Below are 23,802 nucleotides of genomic sequence, written 5' to 3'. Positions count from 1 at the left end.
ATTACCGTATATACAATTTAAACTTTAAGACCAAAATAATAAGAATTTCATTCCGACCGTTCTTATTTTTAAGCTGCGATACATGATTATAATACATTACGTGATAGCAGGGAATTCTTATAGAAAATATGTACATTAGCAGTCGTCAGGTGTTTTAGACATTATCTCAAATAATTCTTATCTTTTGTAATTACACAAAATTTAAATCCTGATACCTGAATATTTATTTTATTGTCATGAAGATTTAGGTGGAGTACAAAAACTGCTAATAAAAAATTCAGATTTTTCATTAAAATAGCTAACAGACTTTCGATTTAGTTTATTAAAATTCGCGTCTAAAAGTCCTATTGTTTACATTGCTTGTATTTACATTTATATACAAAAAGTTAATTTGGATTAATTTCATCTTCATCATTCCAACCAAGACATATACTGCTGGAAATAGCCCTTCCCCTAATATATTCCAATAGGACCGGCTTAAAGCGTCCTGCAATCAGCCTCTTCTGATGACATTAAGAAGGTCGTATATCTCATATCGTATACCTTGTGGGTGAACGCCCTACGCTGTTATTACCGGTCCTTGCTCTCCACTATAAAACCTGCGGCCGTCCGTTCTGCTCACTATGCGCTTTTTAATTATACAAAAAAGTTACACAAATAAACAATGGTTAAACTTGTTTATTTATCTGTGGATGCGATTAAAAATAAAGACACAAAAATCGCATACACTTTTTTTTAAAAAATAATGGCGAATTCTGTTGAAAAATGATTTTATATATACTTATTACTATCAGAATTCTAAATATTCCCTAGACTATTTTTATCATCATTATCGTGAGTACGTAATCATGTAGGGAAGAAGAATACTGGTATTAGCTTGGTTTTCAAAAAATTATAAACTTATTTTTCAAAAACATTTATTTAACTTAGTGAAACTTAAGTCTTAATATCACAAACAACAAAAATAAGTAAAAGAATACCAAATGCCATAAGAAATGTAACAAATCCGGTTCAAGGGGAGCTACCTATGTTATTACTTTTATCCATCTTCTGAGACGAATAATTACAACTTTGACTTAACATTATTGGGACCTTCGTGAATCACTTGTATAGCAACATCGCGTTTAACTATCGACTGCCTTGGAGCCGTAATTGTCAACACACCATCAGATGATAGTTTCGATTGTACACTTTCTGGGCGACATCCCTCTGGCAATGCATAACGACGCACAAATTGCCTTGAAATAAAACCGTATTCATCTTTCTTTTCTTCGTGTTCCCCTTTAACTACGATATATCCATCAGACGTCTTAACTGTTATCTGTTCTGGTGTAAAATCTTTTACATTCAATTGAATTTCATATTTATCACGTTCAGTTCTCACGGCGCTTTCGTTTCGCCAAGGAAAATTTTCTATCCAATCTATAGAACGTAAGACAACTTCATCACCAAATAATGTTTGACTCGAAGGCCACAGAGACATATTTAACCCCGAAATTCTAGAAGTTCTTCGAATACATAAACAACTTTACTATTTGATAACAACTCAGCTGTTATCTAGCTTGTACTTTGTACAAACCACAGACTAAATAGCACATCACAATGCAAATCAGTGATATTGAACGATCGCTTGAATAAAACAAAAATAGATGGCGTTTTCTGGTATTATAAAGCTAACTTTCAACGTTTTATCGAAATCTGGATGTAGCACGGTATTTATTAATAAAAATCATTAATTATAACTAAATAAGTACTAAAAAACCAAACAATTGTCTATGGTACCTTTACTAAATAAGTACGCATATGGAAAAATACTAATTACATGATTTAAAGAGGCTAGGTAATAATTAATTAAAAATAATAATTTAAAATTTCGTCGTATTTAACGGCGTCATTTAACGAACAATGATTTACAATTGCAATCCTGCGTTTTGTATCCTTTTATCTGTAAGATTATACACTCTAAAAGTTTATTATCATACAAGATACAGATGAACTCAGTCAAGGTTATTATAACAAAAAATGTTTTTAATCATTTGACTGAAAATGTGCAAGAAAGTAGCTATTGTAACCGGTGCTAATAAAGGATTAGGTTACAGTCTGGTTAAAGAATTGTGCACAAACTTTAATGGTACTGTATACCTAACGTCTCGAGATGAAAACCGAGGCAATGACGCATACCAAAAATTGAAACATCTTCATTTATATGTTAAGTATCATCAACTAGATATTGCAAACAATGACAGTGTTTCAAGGTTCTGTTCTTTTATAAAAAATGAAATAAGTGATGTTGATCTTTTAATTAACAATGCCGGCGTACTTTTTCTAAAAGATGCCAAAGAATCAAAATACTTTCAAGCCGAACAGACGATATTAATAAACTTTACTGCCTTGGTTAATTTTAACGAGGCTATGTTACCATTCATTGCCAAAGGAGGGAAGATTATAAACATTTCAAGTTCGTCGGGACATTTATCTCGAATACCATCAGAAAACTTAAGGAAAAAATTAAGTTCTCCTAACTTAACCCTTGAAGATCTACAAAAATTAATGGACGATTATTTAGAAGCTGTGAAACTTAATAAGGAAATCGAAGAGGGATGGGGTGATTCCCCTTACGTAGTGTCGAAAGTTGGTGTGAACGCTTATACATTTATGTTACATCGAAGGCTAGTAAATAAAGGTAAAGTGTATTTGTTACTAAATGGAAATCAATTATAACCAACGTGTAGATGTTTTCACTGCTCTTTATTTATTCTTATAGAATTAACCTACAATTTTTTTAAATGAAAATACTTACACAACTCTGATTTATGTGAAGTTTATTGCTTTCGTAGGTGAACGTTAAAACAGTTGAATTGATTTGAAAGTGATATATTATTTTTTTTGGTTTTCTTTTAACGAATAATCATCGTTCTTAAGGAAATTTCTTACATCTTTTCGTTTTTTAGGAATCATTGTAAGCTGTATGCATCCAGGCTACGTGATGTCAGATATGACGCGTTTTTCAGGATCCGTAACACCAGAACAGGCTGCTAAAGTTGTGTTGAAAACGACTTTGGAATCCCAAAGCGGTGGTCATTTCTTCTGGCATGACGGAAGCATCGTTCCATGGGATGGCGTCGATCCTAGAGTGTATATCGATGGCAAAAATTAACAGAATACAAAATTTATACTTTTTAAATATTTTAGGCCAATTTTTTATTTTTAAGTCTCGTCTTCATTTTTCAAAACCTATTTCTTTCCACCAGTTTTTTTTACACTATGACGGTATTTACCAAAACCATTCATATAATGACACCAAATCTTATTACATGAATTTGTCTATCAAACATCTTAATCTTCCTCCTGTACTCTAAATTATTGAATTTTTATGACTTTACCTGAAATTTATAACTATTTTGTTAGTTAAATTACTAATAACATTTTTTATCTAAATATAAACCGAGATAAAGAAAATATTTTCTCTGGGTAAAAGCCGTTTATTTGAGATGGCTCATTTGAATCAGTCATTAATATAAAAAGGTAATTGCAAATACAAGGAGAATCATTTTTTTTGGGTATATGTATAATTATAAAGAACTATGCCATTGTGTTATATTTCATTCTAGAGCTTCAACATCATAGCACAGGTGGGCTTATTTATTAAAAGAATGTATAATAATTCTTTAATTTTAATGATCTTCATTGATAATGGCTCAATAAGGTACAAAATGGAACCGTATTATTGGCATTTCATTTAAATATAGAAAATTATAATAATCTTTCATAACAGGGATATGACACTACGTTTATAATAATACAACGAATATACATATATTTTCAGAAACGAAAATTTACTATTAAGAAATATGATAAATTACAGCAGGGACTTTGAGCCAAGATATAGTGTAGATAAAAGAAAAATTCAACATTTTTTAAATAAAACAAATAGGTTAATTTATTTTACAAATTCCTTTTTGTTATCATATTTCTCTCGTTTAAAATATGCTCTCTTAATACAAAGATTTATCGATCACGTCACCAACGGAAGAAGAGAATAATTTTTATTGATAGAAAATATAATATCCGCTTCGCGATGCGAGGCGATGGGGAGAGGGGACTCGAGGAGTGGCGGGGGAGTGATTGCACTGTGCCGGCGTTACTTGGCGTCGATGCACTCGGCGGGGTGCGCCGGTGCTTTGGTGGGGGCGAAGCCCGGGGGTAGCGGGATACCGCTGTACGCTCCACCCCAGAGCTTCGCGCCGCCCCATTGTTGCTGCACGGGTACCTGCTGGGTCAAAACCATCACCGAAATTTTAACTTTAGAGTCTATATTATAGCTCTTTTACACTGGAAACAGACAATAACTATGAAATATTTTTCTTTTGCTATATGAAATAAATTCAATAGCCTACCTGTAATGAATTACTACAAGGTATATTCAACACTAAATTTACCCTATAGGTATAGGTATACCAACAACGCTGTACCGCGCCTTAGGTATGCGCGCGGACAGATATGGTAGAATATCGTTCGCAGTTCCGCTAGTTCGCTGTTAACGCTCACGGTTAATGCCTGTTTTTTGTCAACCCCCCGTCGCCACGCCTTTCTTAGGCGCAGTACAGCTGTTTCGATACCACTCTTGTATATTCAAATGCAAAGTTATATCAAAAATTAAAACATAATAATTATTTGTTATTATGAAATATTGTAACCCTTTAAGAAAGACCATATTGTCCAAAGTAATTTTATATAGAAATCACTGTATCATGCAGGAGTTACAGGTTAAACATCCATTATAAGTTCCCGAACCTGATGTTTGGAGATCCCATTTGGCTGTACATTTAGAGTGTTGAATCTCGCGAAGAGCTCTTGCTGTTGCGGTGTGAGTCCGGCTTGTGGCGGCTGCAGTTTTGGCAAACTCACTGACGTTGACATTATCGCCGGGTCCATTTGTGTCCAGTCTGAGAACATGGCGCTGTTTGAATTGTACCCTGAAAAAAAAAAAGATAATTTTGATTATTTTAAAACGTATGATTTCTCCAAGGTCACTGATGTAGCTCGAAGAATCGCTGGTCTGAAATGATAGTTGGCAGAGCAGATAGCTTGTGCAACCGACGGTCGACAGTGCCGGAAGGTTCTAGACTGGCTAGCTCAAGTCGTTAGACTCTGTGTGGAAATCGCCGCGTCTACTACTAACGAAACGGTCAAGGTCGCGGTAATACGCTAAATGTAGGAAGCACATGATAGGTTATTTGGACAATCCTTGGAGGATGCAAGTCTTGCAGTGGACATCTGTCGGCTAATATGATGATGATAATATATTTTGTGTTATAGGTTTCACATATAACTTTAAATACTAACGCGTTTTTTGTATCAAATTCATGCAAAATAAATATGTAACAATACCTTGATGTCCTTGGGGCCGTGGCATTCCCATTCCAAACGCATTCATATGACTAAACCCAGGCGGTGCCAGTCGAGCATGACGGACTCGTTCCATATTGTCTCTACAAAATAGTAAAATAAACTTTACAATACATTCACCACCACGTCTGCTGTGATGGCAGTCTTTTGTTACCTATTTGATCATTAGTAACATTAGATTTATCATTATACAAACTACTAAAATGTTAATCTTTTTCTAGTATCTAATAATCTTAGAAATTTTCAATGTTTTTGATTATTGGGATAACACTCAATGCCGCAATGCAAATTAAATCAGATATGAATCACATATATATAAGATTATATCATATTATGTATAATAGTGGAAATCTGTACACGGTATGTAGCAGTATCAAAAGTGCAGTAGATCACTATTTAATTTCGATTTGAATTTTTGTTTTCAATATGTGTGAGGTTGAGGATGTGTCCGAGACTTGTATATGGTTGACCAGGAAAAGAAGTGACAACTTTGAAAAACTTTGATCATTGTACTTAATAGTTTTGAGTTTTTATAATTTTGGAGTGCCCAGATCATTTGTGTAAATATAGACAAGTGAATAGAGATACCAAAACATGAGTAAAAACCTGGCTTGGGTATGTCATTAGTCAAAATGAAAAAATTACCCGCTAGAAATAGTGTTTAGCATCATTTCTGTCTCCATCATCTCAGCCAGGGCTTTCTGTGTCTCTTTGAACGGATCGAAGTCCAAATCGTCATCACCGTCGCCCGCTGCTCGACTGCCACTGTTTTCATTGCCCCTCATATTGTTAATTCTGAAATGAAAAATAATATTTTAATTAAAATGTACACAATAACAATAAAATGTACACAAACGAAACTTCTCCTTCATAGGGAAGAATTTCTCATAGTTTTTAATACCAGAAAAACAGTTGAATTTTCAACTTATCATAAAAATGTAATAAAAATATTACAATTGCAACAAGAAAGAAAAACAAGGCAGATGGATTTTTGTATACCTTATTATGTTAAGTCAATATTAGCTTCGGCCAAAGATCTAAGAAAGCCAAAATCAGAGTTTGATGCGCATTGATATAAAGTGTTAGCTTAATATGGAAAGAACATTTGTTTGAAAAATAATCAGGTACAAAATAGCCAAGAAAAAATAAACATAAAAAGTAATATTAAAAAAATCATTATTTTAGTTTCAAATATATTCAGAAGTTGCTTGCTGCCCATCGTCCTTGAATATTACTTCCTTACCTGAGTCTTACTGCAATAACGGGAGGAGAGGGTAGCGCCGATACCACAGCAGATTCATTATAGTGGTTATAGATTAATGGAAGTACCTTTGCTTGTGTTCCATCTCGAGGCGCTCTGCACTGAGCATGTTGTGTGGGTAGTGAGGGGAGTGAGGCTGTTGGTGCGGGAGCTGCTCGTGCGCGAACCGGCGCTCCTCTGCGCCGCGCGCTAGCATCTGTCTCATCTGCTGCGCCTTGTGGAAGTCCATGAAAAACTTGTCCATGTTTTCTGCTAGGTAACGACCTTCGCTCTGTGGAATTACGTAATGATGTAAATATTATAATGATGCTTGGATAGTCACATACTTAAAGAAAATTAATTACACCAGACATGATTTGTAAAAACAAAAATTAATAATAAAATATATATCAATAACATATGCCAAGAAAATGTAATTAAATAACTTTATGAGTTACTTGGAGGATAGTCATATACATAAAGAACATTAATTACGCCTGGCACCTGCTTTGCATGACAGTGCTCATTGTTGGTATAATTCAACCTATTCTTGGTACTTTCTAAGGTAGGTTAGGTAGGTAGGTAGCATTCCAAAAATAAAATTATGGAACAGTAAACATGGATATGAATGTTGATTAGTATAATGTATTGTAGATGTCTTGAAGTAATTGCATTCTACAATAAGATCACCTCTTTGCACTTCATTTTTTTCTGTTACATGTATATTATTATGTCCTATTGATTTTAAAAAAAGTTAATAAATACAAACAATATCACTCACCGCAGACTGTGATCCATCAAAACCATTAACAAGGCCGCTTTGCGGTATCTGTTGCTGGTTCTGTTGTAGCATCTGCTGATTGTGCAGCATGTATCCACCCATTGTGTTCATAGTATTCCCGGACATTGAATTAGATGATAGTGCATTAGCTGATATTGAATTGCCGCTGCCCATAGAATTTGTGGCCATAGAATTGTCTACACGCATGCCAAATGGTGGAAGCATATTGGGGTTTTGATGAAAATTAGCACCTGCACAGGAAAGTTGTTTTCACATTTCTCCACATTCCTGACCCCTTATTTAAAAACTTTCTATACAAAAATGTCTGAAGACATTATTGTAAATAAAACACCTTTTAACTTTTATTTTTTAAATAAATCAGTTACAAACAGAATTAGTATTACTTTATCCTTTTTTTTTTGTTATGAGTAAATGCTGTTTGCCTGATGTCATCAACAACATGACTAATTAGAAGGAACCAAGTGCTAAAGCTCTTCACAGTAACTAAGCACTTTGGCTCTCTCAAAACCCTTAACTGGGGCCTCAAGGTAGCTACTGTTATTGTTAAAATATTTATAACTAAACTAGTATGTTACATTTTTTTTTCAATAGGTAAATGGTGTGTAAATTAACAATGAAAAATGCTCATAAACATTTTGGAAAAAGTACAGGAAATTCTCGAGAAATGTATGAAGAAATACCGAAATTCCAAAAAATACCGATTTATCCTTACCTAATAATTCACTAGCAGATTCAAGGCCTATACTGGATGAAGGCATGTTATAGTGTTTCGGTTCCACCATGACATTGTGCTGCCTTGCTAACATTTCATTTTGTCTTAATAACATTTCACTGCGGCTGCGCTGGTCGTGCATCATCAACTCCTTTTGGTCCATCAGACCTGGGTTAATTTGGCTAATCTGTCTATCATTACCTAAATAGTTCACTGAATCCCTGTCTAGTAGTCCATAACCATTGGTTAAAGGTGATTTCATATTGTGAGCCAAGATGTGATTATTGTCAACAAGGCCCGCCAGCATTTCCCTATGCCTCTGCATCATGACAACTGTGCTGTTGGCATCGTTCAATAAATTATGTGTGTTATCGTCGTCTAGAAGACTGTGGTCGCTGTTGTCTAACAGGTCGTGATTTTCTAATAAGCTATGTCTATCTGATTCCAATTCGTCTAATTCGTTTGACAGGTAACTTTGTTGCGTATCACTTTCAAACACTGAACTTGTGTGGTTCTCTGCATTGTTCAATACTTGTGTACTTTCCGTCGCCTCCGGCTCTGTGACTTCATGACTATTGTTATTGCTAATACTATTACTATTGCTGTTTTTCTGTTTCGATTTTTCTGATTTACTTTTCTTGCTTTGGCTATTTGTATTGCTGTCTTTGTGGGACCTATTTGTTTTGCTTTCTGTGTGATTTTCTTTGTTATTTTTCGTTTGAGACTGTTGCGTTGGTTGTTGTGTGGGACTGCAAGATTCTGAAGTGCCATTTTCTTGTGACTTAACTGTAAAAAATTAGTAATAAACACATATTTCAAATTTGATGATAGTATATTACACTTTTGTTTGATATAAGAATTTTGTAAGTAAATAATTTTTTTATTAGTAATTTATTACACAAATGTAAATAAAAACCTTAATAATTTTATTTTTTATATCAGTCCAAACTTTATAAAATTGCTTATCTGTACAAAATTAATTATAGTAGGATTGTAAGTCCTATTGGTTGCTTTAAATTATGTAAGTTGCTTGAACTGATGAAGAGATCTCTAAAGACCTTGTCAAGCTTTTAGTTGAAGGTAAATAGTTTCCTTGAAACTGCATTGCATATCATGTTTGTTGTAATCACCAAAATTATGTTAGTGATGTTAACATGATTGGCATTATGACATTATATGCTACTGAGCCAACTTTTTCAACATTATTTAAAAATGTTATTGCAGTTCGCAATGTTTTACAGCAATATATCAGATAGAATTTGATTTATAATTTACATGTTTATAATAAAAATTAATTTGTTAATAATTAAACCAAAAATACAATTGAAGCAAACCTGTAGATTGTTGTGGTTTTGGACTGGGTTGTTTCCTTGCGGGGCTGTCGGAGGGTGGTGAGGATCCGAGACTTGGCCATGCTTCTTTGCTGTTACCATTACTACCGACTCCATTATTACTACTACCATTATCTTTGCCTTTACCGTGTCCATTTGCCGTTTCTTTTTTAGATCTGAAATGAATGCGATGTGGTGTATATTTCTTGTACGTTGACTTAATTTTTGTTTAATTTTTAATTACTATGTAATTAAACCTTTTACAAGTTATAACATAACACATAGGTCACGAAATATCGCGTTTAATTATTTTGCAACTTGTGCCTAGCATAATAAATTAGTTGTTGTTAGTAACATTGTTACATAATGAAACGTAACTTATTTCAATATTAAACAAAATACAATTACAGTGCTACGATAGTCACTTTTCCTAATTATTGATAAAGCGCAAATCATAAATGTAATAGAAAACGCTGAAAATATTGTCGAAGAAAAGCAGTTACTGCCATACATTTATTGTACTTACTTAGACGTAGTGACTATGTTAACATTTGACGATGTGACCACAGTTGTTGGTATAGGGTTTGATTGATTACCTGCAAAAGAACATATTATTAATAAAATGGTACATTTATAAACTTAAGCTTGAACTATCATTGTAAAATATTATTTAACTGCATATTTATTTAGACTTTGGTATAGTGAGGAAAGAATTTTCGTTTTAAAAACACTAACCCTTTTGTGCAAGTCAAAGAACAAACTACACTTACTTATGCACAGCTATAGATTCCAAAAATAGTACGTTTTACTAACTACAACGTTACCATGATTTATTAGCAAAAAAAATCTTTTACGTAAAATATCCCTGTTGGCTCAAACACTTTTTGTGTAAATATTTTTTTTATATTCTAATATTACGGTTACGAAAATATAAAATTCAGTGTGCATTTAATTTAACATCAATTGACCGTGTCTTATTTTATCGTGTTTTTCAATATTTATCTGTCTTAATCATTTTATTAACGTTATATTATAAGCTGGCATAGATTGTGTCCGTCTACAATAGGCACATATATGTCAGCATGTCTTTTTAATATATTAATTAAAGAAATATTCCATCCGTAAATTCGATCTCTGATAATTAACGCAACCTACAAGAAAATACATAACTTTCTTAAAATGAGCCAAAAGTATGTTAAGACCAAGAATGCATAAACAACTTTAACTAGTATAATCCATATAGTCTTAAATAGTTGCTGAACAGTTTAGTCATGAAACTTTTTTATGCTAAATAAAAATATATGTAAAGTATAAAACTTACTATCTTTCGAACTGCCTTTATCTGCATTCGTACTAGAATTACCTGAAATTTATAAGGATTTGTGAATACAGGTATATTTCTTATTTCGGATTTCGAGATGAAAACACTTTTTCAAGATAACATTGTTTACATTATCATTAAATGTAATTTAAAAATTTTGCATTCTCATAATGCAAGCATAAATTGGTAAACCACCATATAAAATGATATTATTATAGCAATTGTTGTGTTTGACATATATGACGTAGTTATCACCATTTTAGCCATTAAATGCCCAATAATAACACAGGAGGTCTATAGACACTATAGATTTGCAATACCTATCCGTAGGAAGCAGCAGGCATTTAACGTTTTCCAACAACCTTAGTAAGATCATATGTCTAACTTGTGCTTGGGACTCAAAATTCCATGCGTCAACCCCGTTCTGCGCGCTCCATGACCTAAGAACTATCTCTTCTATATGTTAATCCACTGGGTTACGTTCGTCTATGAATTTCCTCGTTGATGATTTGATTTCGTAAACAAATCCCGAGCATAGCCATTACTATGGCTCGTAGAGCGATTGTGAACTTAAAATCCTTTGTATGTTTACGTTCAGGAGTTTCGATCACCATGGCGTCAATACTTACACAGCTGTACAGACTAAAACATTTATTTTCTATCATACTAGCAATTACAAAAATAAATAAAACTTTTATCGGCTAGATATCTGTCAAGTCTGTTTTTTAATATATTATATTAATTTCAGATATTAGCATTTATAATTCAGGTGCCTATGTAAGCAGGAATTACCTGAGCTCTGGCAGTTCTTGTCATCTGGCTTGTCCCGCTGTGCTTGGAGCAGTTGATTGTGTAACCGCCGCTCGTACACCTGGTGCAGGCCCGCGTGCATCTCCTCCTTAGTGAACGATGCCTCTGGATCACCTGGAATATTCATATACACTATTTCAGACCTATCAGTGAATACATATTTTTCGTTAATTTGTATAAATCTGTTGAATAGAATTGAAATTTAAATGTTCTTGTTTTGTGCACGTTCATCTTTTTCCTTTTATTATGTTCCGTGTGACATTTATTTATTTAATGTTTATCATATAGTAATAAGACATTTAAAGATATTGTGTAATAGGCAAAACAATGTAGTACAAAAAGCCATTTTATCGCAAAACGCGACTTCTTCTAGACCTTTACATATTAAGGAAAAAGAAAAAGTAGATTCAATAACTCAAGATTGTTAAATTACAATTTTAAAATAGATGGATACAGGCCTCTTCCAACCTGTTCTTCTAGAAAACTAGGGGATAGGTTTAAATTAAGCAGTGGACGCCTTAGCGGAAATGATGAAAGTACTGTTTTTCTGTTCTCATGTTCTGTGTGGTTTCTTTTGCTTACCTAGCTCGTGTAAATACATGCAGTCCGGCTTGGGACAGGGCTGGTTCTTCATAAAGTTGGCGCAGTATTTGGTTGTTCCTAACGAGCCCTTCAACACGCGTCCGTCCAACGTTACGTTGTTCACGCCCTGGATGGCACGCAACGCGTCTGCCGGGGACACGTACGTCACGTATGCGGACGCCGACGGACCCTGTACGTTAATAAACAACAATGAATCTAATGAAACTTTATAATACAGTTTTATATTAAAATCCTAGTATTTACCACACTTTACAACTGCTTTAACATAAATGTAAATTTTAATTTATTGACTTTTTAGAATTCACCCTGTATTAAGTGATCACTCTAAAATGTTATTAGAATGCGACAGCCTTTCTGACAGTACAAATTTTCAGGGGCAGATAGCAAACAATAATTAATTTTAATATATAGTAATCCTTGGCGGTTTTTCTTGCTATATTATCATTATGTTATTATTCAAGAAACCATTGATTTTTAGATAGACTGTAACATGCATTAATTTACAGCAAATGAGCTGGATTCACCCCTTTAAAGCTTTTACATCTATTTCCAATTCAAACTACTAAAATACAAAACAAACTTGTGGAGAAACTCGCGAATTCTTGCAATTCCATGTCTATACTTGGTATAAAACATTGGATATAAAGTGAACAAATATTTATATTAATATTGATTTTAGATGTATATCCAAACTCACCTGTGACCCTGCATATGCGGTACTTTGGTTTATGACCACTTTGTGAATTTTCCCATATTTTCCAAAGTACTCTTGCCGCTTGAGGATCTGTAAAAATAATGTTAAAAATTATATGTATGTACAATATTACCGGTGTTAAATATTGAGTATAAGTTTTATATAAACATGGATTTGTAGTTAACAATAACTCCCTTATTGTAAAAGTAATTATATACGAAATATTATTTATTGTACATAGTAGGGTTTTTTTGTTTTTTTTTTTTATTTATCTAGTCATTTTGGTAACCGACCATGTGTGTAAAGTGCATGGGAAAAAGGCGGAGATACAGGGGACATCGGCCAAATAGTCGTTACTAGTAAGTATGCTAATAAATATAATGTGGATTTATTATATGAGGTGAGAATCAAATGCTTTACCGTTAGTTTGACCATAAGTGAATGAGTACAGATTTGGTGTTACGGAAGTTATGCTATTCTCTAGGTTTTATAAAATTAGCTATAGTGATTACAAAACGTTCTCATGTAATCTTTTGCGACGGATTTTTTATGTGATAAAAGAAAAGAGAAATGAATATCTCTTACTACTGTATTAATAATGTTTTAAAATCGACCTAAAAAACTCCTTCTTGGGCTATTTTTAAACTAGGACACCTTTGGCACCCTCATTGTTTTAAGTTGGAGGAGGTGTATAGGAGAGTTCATCATTGAGCTCTTCAGGCGTTTTTGTCATGACATACACAAGTGGTCATTTTAAATATTTCACGGTTGATAATATGAATTAATAAACATTTCCATACGTCTATCGGCTGATATATTAACACATTCCATGCCATGTGGAGCGTATACGACCCCCGCTGCACTTTTCGCTTAGGCTATTTGCAGTTCTCATTAAAAAACAAAGGATTCTCAAAAAACGAAATGTAGGATCGAACATAGATAACTTCACATCGCACAACTACACACGCGTGTGTAATGCAAATTAAAATTTATAACTTTTTCCCGCTGATTATTGCTTTGCAGTATTGAAAAAATTGAAACAGAGTTGAGCATATGTTTTAAACGACTTTTTTAATTTTTAAAGTGTGGGTCGTATACGTCCCACGCGGCCTCAATGGAAAATCTTCAATAAATATTGGGGCACGGAGCGTGTTATTGATGATGAGGTGTGAACCGTTAAATGGAGTTGAAGTTTGAAAGTAAAAATGCTCGTACCTCGGGGTCGGCGAGCCGCACTGGCAGTCCGACGACGAACACGAGGTTGTTCTGCACGACCCGGACGTTGGCTAGCGCCCGCCGCGATTCCAACGTCTTGTTCCGCCTCTTCTGCTCCCGCGCTTTCTTCTCCGTTTTTATGGCTGCTACCTGCCAATGTAAAAAATAGATTGTGTGTAAAAAAATCTTTAAGGGTTTTACCACTATTTTCAATCGCCCTTTATATCACTCTTACTCATATAATAATCCGAATTTTAAGAATGCTTTTCCTTACTGTATTATCAATACAACCAAATATCACCATACATTAACAATAACAAAGCTAACAATCAATTGTTAATCAACTAAGTTCATTGAGTGATTTTGGACAAGAAAATGTCCTGTACTTTCCAAACACTACCCATGTTACCACTAGCTATTATTTTTTGTATAAATTTTAATAAGACCATAACTAGGTGAAGTAAAATACCGAAAGCGAACCATTGTTTTCATTTTACTTTTTTATTAACAATTGTTTAGTCAATTTGCTCTATAGTATGGAGTATATACTTTGATATTATACTTATTTCACATTAATGTATAATTTGATCAGTTATTAGACTTTCTCTGAAAACTGGAAGGACAAACCGCAATGCAATCAGTGACATCACATCCAAACCTTGAAATTGTTTTGAGGAAGACCCTCTATAATATTGCATTCAGAGCAATTGAGGAAGACTTGTAGAGACCCATTATAATTTGTCAGGAGGTATGTGTACAGAATGCAGTCTATGACTTCTCTACGTACGTGTAAGCTATTAAAACATGTATATAACATATACTATTCCATATAAACTTTATCTCAATTACCTGCTCTTGACTGAGTGGAGTGAAGTCTGCGGGGTTCTCCGGATAGGCCTTCCGACACGCCGGACATAGGCCGTTTTCGCCTTCCCGTATACGGTTCCAGCAAAATCGGCATATCTGTAAAATAAATAATTGAACTTGATAAAAATTAAAATAAGATATTTTTTTTCTTTATCAGCCGATAGACGCCCACCGCAAGTCATAGGCATTCCCCAAATATCGGTACGATGACTGATCTTGCGCTGCCCGCATACAGCGACTATCCGCAACCTGAACTATATCGTCAGTCCACGGGGGAGGGGTGGCTACTCCCACTGCGTCTACCGGCTCGTGGTCATCACTGAAGAAACTTTCGATCCCAACAGCCATTAGTTGCACGAGTGATTTACCTCGCCCACTGCTTCACTTCAGACGACCGATTCTTCGAGCCGGGTCAGTAATTGGTTCTTTTGCGGATCTCCTCACTTTCGCATCTCATCAAACTCGCATTCAATCTCCCAGCGAAACTCCGAGCATAGCCCTTCACATTGCTTCGGAATAAAATATATAGCTAAACAAAGGAAAAATTTATATAAAAATTTATTAAAGTATGAACTTACTTGGTATCCACATGTGCACGGGTAGAAGTGGAGATCGTCCACCTCCAGAGGTTCCATACACAGGGGACATTCCACCTGGAAATTGAATTATTTTAGACATTTAAATAATAAATTAAATCTGATATTAATAACCATTGAGTGTTCACTATCCTACAATTACCTCACAAAATATTACGTTAATAGTTAAAGTGATTTATTAATTTTAATTTGTAGCAACAGTTTTAGCATAATCACATCTATTGGAGTAGGATTTGTAGTATTTGTATTGTTTGATTGTCTAGTGTAGATATTGGAACTTCAATGTAACAAATGTGGAAATAAATGCATGTAGAAATAATGTGAAATTATTTTCTTCCACAATTTTACTTTTCCATAATTGTAGATATAGCCCTAATAATGAATTAGCAAATTTAATTTTAATAATTGGTAATAATTATTCATATCATTTCCCACAAGTGATAAACAGGAATATTTTTAATACAAAAGGGTTTTCCATGATAAGCCAACATTTCAATTTTAGGTAAGTATGTATTCTAATACCCCAAAAGAATTCTATTATAATACTGACATAGAGTATAAGTTTTACTGGCGTTTTTTTATTTCATATGTTAGATAAGGAAGACTGGAACCACATTGCAACAAGACACAATTTAAGTAGTTAGTAAAGTTAATAAAAAAACAAATGTTCTTCTCAAATGTTACTCTGAAATAAGAGTATTGAAATATAATCTAATAATAGTAACAACGAGAAATTAAGTAATTATTAATTTAAAATACATAATGTTATCAGCGATATTATTAATTTTAAGTTATTTATATATATAAAAAAATATTTATATATATATATACACAGTCTTAGGCTTTTTTCACAACAGGTGAACTCATTTTGGCATTTGTAAGTTGTAGTTCATCACTTAGTGAATAACGAGTTATTGGATTAGACTAAGTACAATAAGTAACTTTAATATAGATAAATATTCTTTCATAGTAAGCTTTACGTAACTTGCCATTGTAAGTTTAGAGATCATTTTTGTATATACTACCTGCTCTTCTCCACTCTGATTCAGCACTGACATCCTAGCCCTGACAGCCAATGGTTTAGTCCTCTTCCGCAAATACAAATGTCAGCTTACACTAGACAAGTATCTACAGCAACCTGCAAAATTATTATTTTAGCACCGGTTAAGTCATTTCAATATATAGAATTAGGTTTAGTTTAATTTAAAAAAGACATGATTTTATAAATAATTATTTTTATTTGACACACAAAAAGATCAAGAAACCTTTGTTTTAAATAAAAAAAAAATTGTAATGCTATTTAAAAGTTTATGAACAAAGTACACAAAGAAAAATATGCTTAGTGACTCATTACACTTGATGCATATGCTATTGCCTACTCAAAACAGACTGTCAGCTCACACTGTTCAAGGCTAAAAATCAACAGCATAATATTAATATTAGGCCATGATATATCAGGAGTGTACTTGAAAAATTTACATGTAGATCACAAACACAATAATACCAGCAGAAAGTTCTGGAAATCATTGTAACAGTAATGTCAAAAAGTAGGTTGTTTTGAGTTTGCGTTTACACAATACCAGCCAATACTATATATTAATATTAAATACAGAGTATGTACAATTACAAAGAAAGAAATGCAAGAGTGAATTATTTATTTGTGTCAACTTATACTAATAGATTTTGGAACATCAAATATCCCTGGCAAGCTTAGCTCAGCGGTCTTTGCAATGAAAAAAGTAAGACAGTTAAGGGCCGTTAATACGGTTCTACTCGTATATTTTAGTTATTTTCGTAGATTTGTGTTACGGTTTCTTATTACGGGGTAGTGCCGCCGAAATTTATTTCATATTTATTTTACAATAAAGAGCTGTGTGGGATATTTTTAACTTAAAAACTAAAGATTCCATGAAAGATTTTTTAAAATAAATTCGTATTATAAGGATTGCTTGTCAATACCTACTCAATAACATGTATGGGCTATATTCTAAAATCTTAAATAGAAAATTGTGACAGACACATGATAAATACAAGAAATAAAAATAAAATCGTAACGCCTAAATTTCGTCTTAAAATTCGAACTAATCCTCATAATCAGTATGAGTGTATGCATCGATATGCCATCAAATATCATAGCTTTAAATCTAAAATTAAATGTATATTTATTATTAAATAAATCTTATTATTAACGAACGAAACTTAGTTTATGGACTCTTTTACATAATATTCATGAACATTGATATTATAATACATTGATATTACAAAGACATAAAATAAAATTATATGTCATTTAAAAGGTGCAACTGTTCAGTTTCTGACAGGCATTTCTCAGCAATATTTTGAATTTGTTTTTAAACAATGATTGAGAAAATAATCACTAGTAAAGTTAAAACTAAATCAAACGTTCTGATTCATGTCAAATGAAACATTTTAATCTGAAAGATTGATCTAGAGCTTGAACTTTTGCCAAGTATGGAAATGGAAACGATAGAAGAAGTTACAATAATTTATAGATCTTTCTAGAACAATCAACGATGATTCTTATAAACCATACTTAAACTTTCAACAATTATTAATTGCGGAAATGAAAGGAAGGCAGTAATAATTATTATAAACATAATATTGTTGAAAATCGATTCAGTTTCAGAAAATGATGATAATAAAAGGTACAAGATCGCGTCGTTGATTTTGATCGTCAAGGAAAACATAGTATCTAATATACCTAAATCTGAACTATGCGAAGCTCATCATCATTTTAACCATATGCTGCCCACTTTTGGATATAGGGCTCCCCAGGAGATTTCAATCGGACCGGCAGCGGCCAACATCTGTTGTTTTCCGACTACCTTAAGAAGATTGTCTGTCTACCTCGAGGGTAGACGTCCTACGCTGCGTTTGCCGGTCTATATTGAAAACTAAAAGACCTCGGATTGAATTCAGAAATCCGAAACCTGGAAACGGGGCACAAAGACGAAAAAAACTACGGAACCCCTTTTCATGGTAGCCAAGTTCCAATAATATCAATGTAAGTACAAAATTTTAAAGAGGAGAGCGGCGGGTATAGAGAAGACCCCTTATTCAAAATTACGACCAAATGAAGATGAGGTAGATTTCCGATAAGTTTTTTTGGAAATAAAAATAACCAATAACTCCTTTCTTGGCTGTAAATACTAAACAATTACCAACAAGTCAGAGACAAGTAAACAATTTAGATATATTGATTGTAATAATATAATAGTAAAAAGACCCCTAAGTTGCTCACTATCTAGTTGGCATACCAATACCAGGGCAAACCATATCAAGATTTAAAATTCGAGTATGTTTTAAAACCCAGGATTGATCAGTTTCGGGGCAATTCGTTAATATATTAAAATTCACTAAAGGATATGCATGTAAGACGCGCACAACGTAATGAAAATATAAGTCGCGTTGGTGCATGATTAAATTTCGATAAAAGCTATAATAATCATTGGCATTTGTAAAAAGAAAAGTGTTTCTTTAATATGAATAAGGCAAGTAACGAGTAGTCTTTAAACATAGGGCTTCCACCACAATACAATGACGTCATTTAGCCGTAATCACGAATATGTGACGTTAATGAAAATCTAAATGTCTATTCAGCCATTTTAAGGCAATCGCGTAAAATTCGAAATACCTATTCGAATTATGTAAAATAGACAATAAAATTAAATAACTATTTAAAGTCATATTTTTCTTATAATTTTAAGTATATGTGTAACTAAATATAATATTCCAATAAAAAAATTAAGCACAAATGACGAAATTCTGAGGAATGGATGGCTGAATACTATGTATATACCACAGATCTTGTGTGATCAAAGTGCTATAATGAGTGTTACATAAGACACTATTAGAAAGGCGTCAATAAAGTGGTTAGAAAAAAATACTGTTTCAGAATGTTTGTTTATAAAATATTTCCTTACAAGTTTTAAAGGAATTGATTTCTTCATTAAATTTATTAAAAAAGAATATTAAAATTTTTAATAATTTATTATTTAGGAATGTTACAAAATAATTGACCATAGTTATGAAAAGTTTAATTGGTTATACACTCAATCAAGCCTGTTTTTAAGTGGTACTTAGGGGCATAAAAGAAAAACTTAAAATTAAATTGCCAAAAAACTTCAGAGTAGCTATAAAAGTATTTTTGTGGGATAAATATCAAAGGCATAAGAATAACTTGCATAGAAAATAACTCGAAAACCTAACAAGAGTATTAGAAGCTAAAAGGTATAACCATTTTGACTATAAATACTAATACTACAAAAATTTATTTTAATAAATAGATGCATGACATGCTTGTGAAAAACTGACTCATATTTAAACTTTAAGTATATGCTAAGGCAGCCTCATGATTTATTCTGAGTTAGATTAACATATTATTGATAAAAAAGGATCAGTCATGTGTTCAGCAAAACTTGGTTGCATTCTTAATTTAGCTCACATTATTGAGATTGTTACTTGGAATGTATTACGCTTATCATATATAATTTAAAGTAGGAACTTCTACACAAAAAGAAAAATTAACTGTTACTGTAATAAAATGTGTTTGTGTTATTCATTCTTATATTGATTATCTTACATACATATTTTAAAATAATTCATAACATAATTCAAAATAATTAATAATTTTTTATGGATTTTGGTTCTGATATATGTTACACTACTTTCATAAATAAATAAATAAAAATATCACAAATATCATTTTAACAATTATTAAATACTAACCACACACTCACACACAATATTTAAGAATAAATTGAAAAGCAATGGTAAATATTATTTTAAATCCTTTTATGATTATTGTATTGACTCCTATACATATAAAAATATATTCCCTTAAAATATTTTAATTACAAAAATAGTTTTTTTCTTAGTAATGTTTAGTTAATGATCGTGTAAATATTAATCTTTTATATTTTTAGTTATGAGAGACTATTTAACTGGTACTTTAGTACATAAATATGTAACAAGACAGATTAGTTCTCGGCTAAAGGAAGTCTTTTTACATATAGCATTAAATAAGTTATATAGCTTTTAACCTACAATGTTTAAAAATACTTTTTCACTACCAAACAGAGACGAAATAAATATGGGTTTTATAAGAAGCACATGATAATTATCATTATTATAAAATTGTTTTGAATAACAAACAATTATTTCAATATTCTTAAAAACTATAGGTAATAGGTAAAAAGGAATTGATTTTTATGTTAAAAAGATTTGAGTGATACTAAGTGTTCACCTAGTGTTAAGTATGGTCAATCTATAACACAAACTAAAAATAAACAAAATCTTCGACAGCATAAAATTTACATTCAGCCAATTTGACTATAGCCTTTAAAGAATAAACAGTAAAATTATTGCATTATTGCTAGGTTGCAAACATTGATACAATGATGGTTACACAAGTGATACTGAAAATTTAACTTCAATAAATTTTTTTTAGTAATTTTGCATAAAATATAAATAAACTATTTCTTTTGTTTTTGAATCATCATAAGACAAGGGATGCAAGCCTGCTACCTACCAGACCTTTTAGAAAACTATGGGGGAAGTCAATGTCTTGCAGCTGAAATGATTATGTCTTTTGTGATACAAGACATCATCTTCAACAGCATTATTAAGATACTATTCACTACATGTATAGATGTCTCTTAACTTTTTTATAATAAGCATTTGTAATCTTCTAATTTACTTTAGATATTTTTAACTTCAATTTGATTTATATGAAATTTTAATATTTTGATTCTAGGCATTGTTATAATTTTAATAAAAAAATATTAAAAGTGTAAACCACTAGGTATTCATATACAAAACTTTCTAATTGTTTTTAACCTAAAAATAGTAATAGAAAAAGTTAACTAACATGTACTCATTAGTGTGGCAAAATTACATTTTACATTAGTTGACAATAAATGTGTTATTGCTATACATCTATAAATAAATTATAGAAACTTTATTTTACACTTTATTTCAAAACATTCCTAAAAACTTCTGAGAAAAGTAGTCAATTTTAAACCATCAAAACAAATAACTAACTTTCTATTTTGTAAAAGGTCATCTGCAAAGATGGATGTAAACAAAAGTTTCCTTGTATTATTTATTGTTTTATAAGGTAGATACTTAATTTTTTTTTTGTTAGATTATTTATATAAGTTTTTACTTGATGAATCATTTTGTACCCTAGGTATAAATTTCAACAAATTCTAAGAATTCATGAGAGATATCAAAAAAGCAAAATATTTACTTATGATAAACAATGGCCACCTACATTTTAAGTCAAATATAAATTTATGTAATAGTAAACAGTGTTTTGTACATGTTAACAATAACTTTGTGATAGATGGATCTTAACAATGACTCAACCTAGCTTTGACAAGTTCACAATTTGACATTTTATTGTCGAAAAACAATCCTAACTTCAGCATTTACCTAGCATCTAAAACACTTGCTAATATCCAAACAGATACGGACATTCCGAAATATTGCCTATATTATTAAAATTATTAATTTTGTTAATTTGTGTGGGCCAAATCTAACTAAACAGTACGTCTACCAGCTGCCATCCAATAGAATATGTGGCAAAAGTCAAACTTTCATTTCGTACAAGGATGCACTAAAAATAATTATAAACACTTAAGGTATCACTAATTTTCTTAAGATATTCGAGGATTTTCTAGATTCGTCACCTGATTCCATTTTAGGACAAAATAAATCGATGTTTACCTTACGTCTTCTCTTAGTGCAAATCTTCTTCTATTGCAGAATCGAGACTGCTAACCCTTCCGCTACAGGCGAAGATCAATCCTTTTAAACGAACCTACAATGCGGTTTACGATTCAATTTAAAGTAAAATGCAAAGCTGAAATAAATACAACTGTCCCGAAGATATTTTCTGCGAGTTACTATACATTTGTTTTATGAAATGGCCTAATCTTTTACAAGATTCCGTTCTGTGTTTCCATAGACAAGTCCTCTTACTTTTTAATTTCGAAAAATGAAGGAATAATATTCCACTTTAGTCAACGACATCATGTATTTTTTAATATCTTAATTAATCTATTAATAATATATTGGCACTTTTTTACTTTATTGAAATAATTACTAAAAAAACTTTCTTAAATTTACTGTAACTTTAATATATCAACAAAAAAAATAAATCAGTTTGGCATTATGTAAAATAAATATAATTAAAAAAGTACTGCAACATTAATTATAGAAATCTGATATGTACCTTTTGAAGGTATAAATAAAAAATTATACATAACAAATGCAAACATCATTCTAACGAAAATTAGTTTAATTCTGTGTAGAGTACTGTAGTCATACATGAACGGATGTTGCTCGATTGGTGTAGAAATCAGTCCTGAAATAAGTCATTTAATAATTTTTTTGGAAAACTGTACATCGTTATTAGAACCAAAGAATATTTTGTTATCGTTAGTTATTTTAGCATAACACATGACGGCAACAAAGAGTTCTTATGTAGAAAAGTAGTCACACTTTCATAGAAACCAAATAATTTACTGTCTACCATCTTTAAATAAAAAATAAGTTGAATTAGCGTGAGTTTAGGTATCATAGAGCATATGTCTGACGGGTGTTCGGATCAGATACAAGACAACAACACAACTACCTCGAAGTAATGAACGTTATGACATGCGTAGGTCGGAATGCGTAAGATTCCTGAAGATTGTGGTGAGCGTATCAAGCTACTCTCCCAAAACCTCAGCCAGGACCAAAAGTCATCCCAAAGACATCCTCATCACTCACATTATAGGGTTCCCACAAAACATTTCCCACACCACACACACTGCAGACGCTGACAACAATACAAGTTCTTTTTACATAAATGAACAGCCACCGCACCTGCGACACGCCGCACACGACACCACGCTTTTCACAATAGAAATAAACGTTACTCACCACACCGCACAATCCGTATTGGGTGCGGCCTCCCAGCCCTTAATTGCGAACAACGTGAGTGATCCGTGGGAGGATCTGGATCCTCCTTAGGATTTCCGAGTTGTCCCCTCTTTCGTCCCAAGTCGCGTACATAACATCCACACTACACACAAGGTAGAGGTGTGTAGTGTGCAGAAACCTACGTGCGAACATGATCATGCAACTGGTGTCATCTTGCAGTGAGAGTGCCATGAAGTAATTTTTGATAAGTTT

At 32.4% G+C, this 23,802-nt stretch overlaps 2 protein-coding genes across 3 annotated transcripts; one reads left to right on the top strand and one right to left on the bottom strand.

Moving 5' to 3' along the window:
* The first annotated feature begins 1,980 nt into the window (after positions 1-1,980).
* Positions 1,981-3,392, top strand: LOC137925251 (carbonyl reductase [NADPH] 3-like). The gene is made up of 2 exons (XM_068768674.1): positions 1,981-2,683; positions 2,952-3,392. Exons 1-2 carry the CDS (start codon positions 2,047-2,049, stop codon positions 3,155-3,157), a joined length of 843 nt encoding a protein of 280 aa, XP_068624775.1. The 5' UTR covers positions 1,981-2,046; the 3' UTR covers positions 3,158-3,392.
* Positions 3,393-3,691: 299 nt separating this feature from the next.
* Positions 3,692-22,580, bottom strand: Cnot4 (CCR4-NOT transcription complex subunit 4). 2 transcript variants are annotated; one of them, XM_068768535.1, is made up of 18 exons: positions 22,351-22,580; positions 16,626-16,738; positions 15,583-15,657; positions 14,987-15,100; positions 14,138-14,287; positions 12,926-13,012; positions 12,208-12,397; positions 11,608-11,739; positions 10,816-10,857; positions 10,021-10,090; positions 9,498-9,670; positions 8,164-8,949; positions 7,431-7,681; positions 6,739-6,941; positions 6,055-6,204; positions 5,392-5,492; positions 4,795-4,976; positions 3,692-4,270 (listed from the first exon to the last, which is right to left on the bottom strand). In XM_068768535.1, exons 2-18 carry the CDS (start codon positions 16,656-16,658, stop codon positions 4,142-4,144), a joined length of 2,868 nt encoding a protein of 955 aa, XP_068624636.1. In that variant the 5' UTR covers positions 16,659-16,738; positions 22,351-22,580; the 3' UTR covers positions 3,692-4,141. The 2 variants fall into 2 exon arrangements, with proteins under 2 accessions (XP_068624636.1, XP_068624635.1); XM_068768534.1 differs by having other exon boundaries at positions 3,694-4,273.
* Between the last annotated feature and the right edge of the window lie 1,222 nt (positions 22,581-23,802).

The sequence above is a fragment of the Battus philenor genome, unplaced genomic scaffold (genome assembly GCF_028537555.1).
Source record: "Battus philenor isolate CCGP_79_NKW_IND1 unplaced genomic scaffold, ilBatPhil1.0.hap1 SCAF_26, whole genome shotgun sequence".
NCBI classification, from domain to species: Eukaryota; Metazoa; Arthropoda; class Insecta; order Lepidoptera; family Papilionidae; genus Battus; species Battus philenor.
The sequence above is the reverse complement of the archived record's forward strand: the minus strand, read 5'-3'. Positions and strand labels throughout refer to the sequence as shown.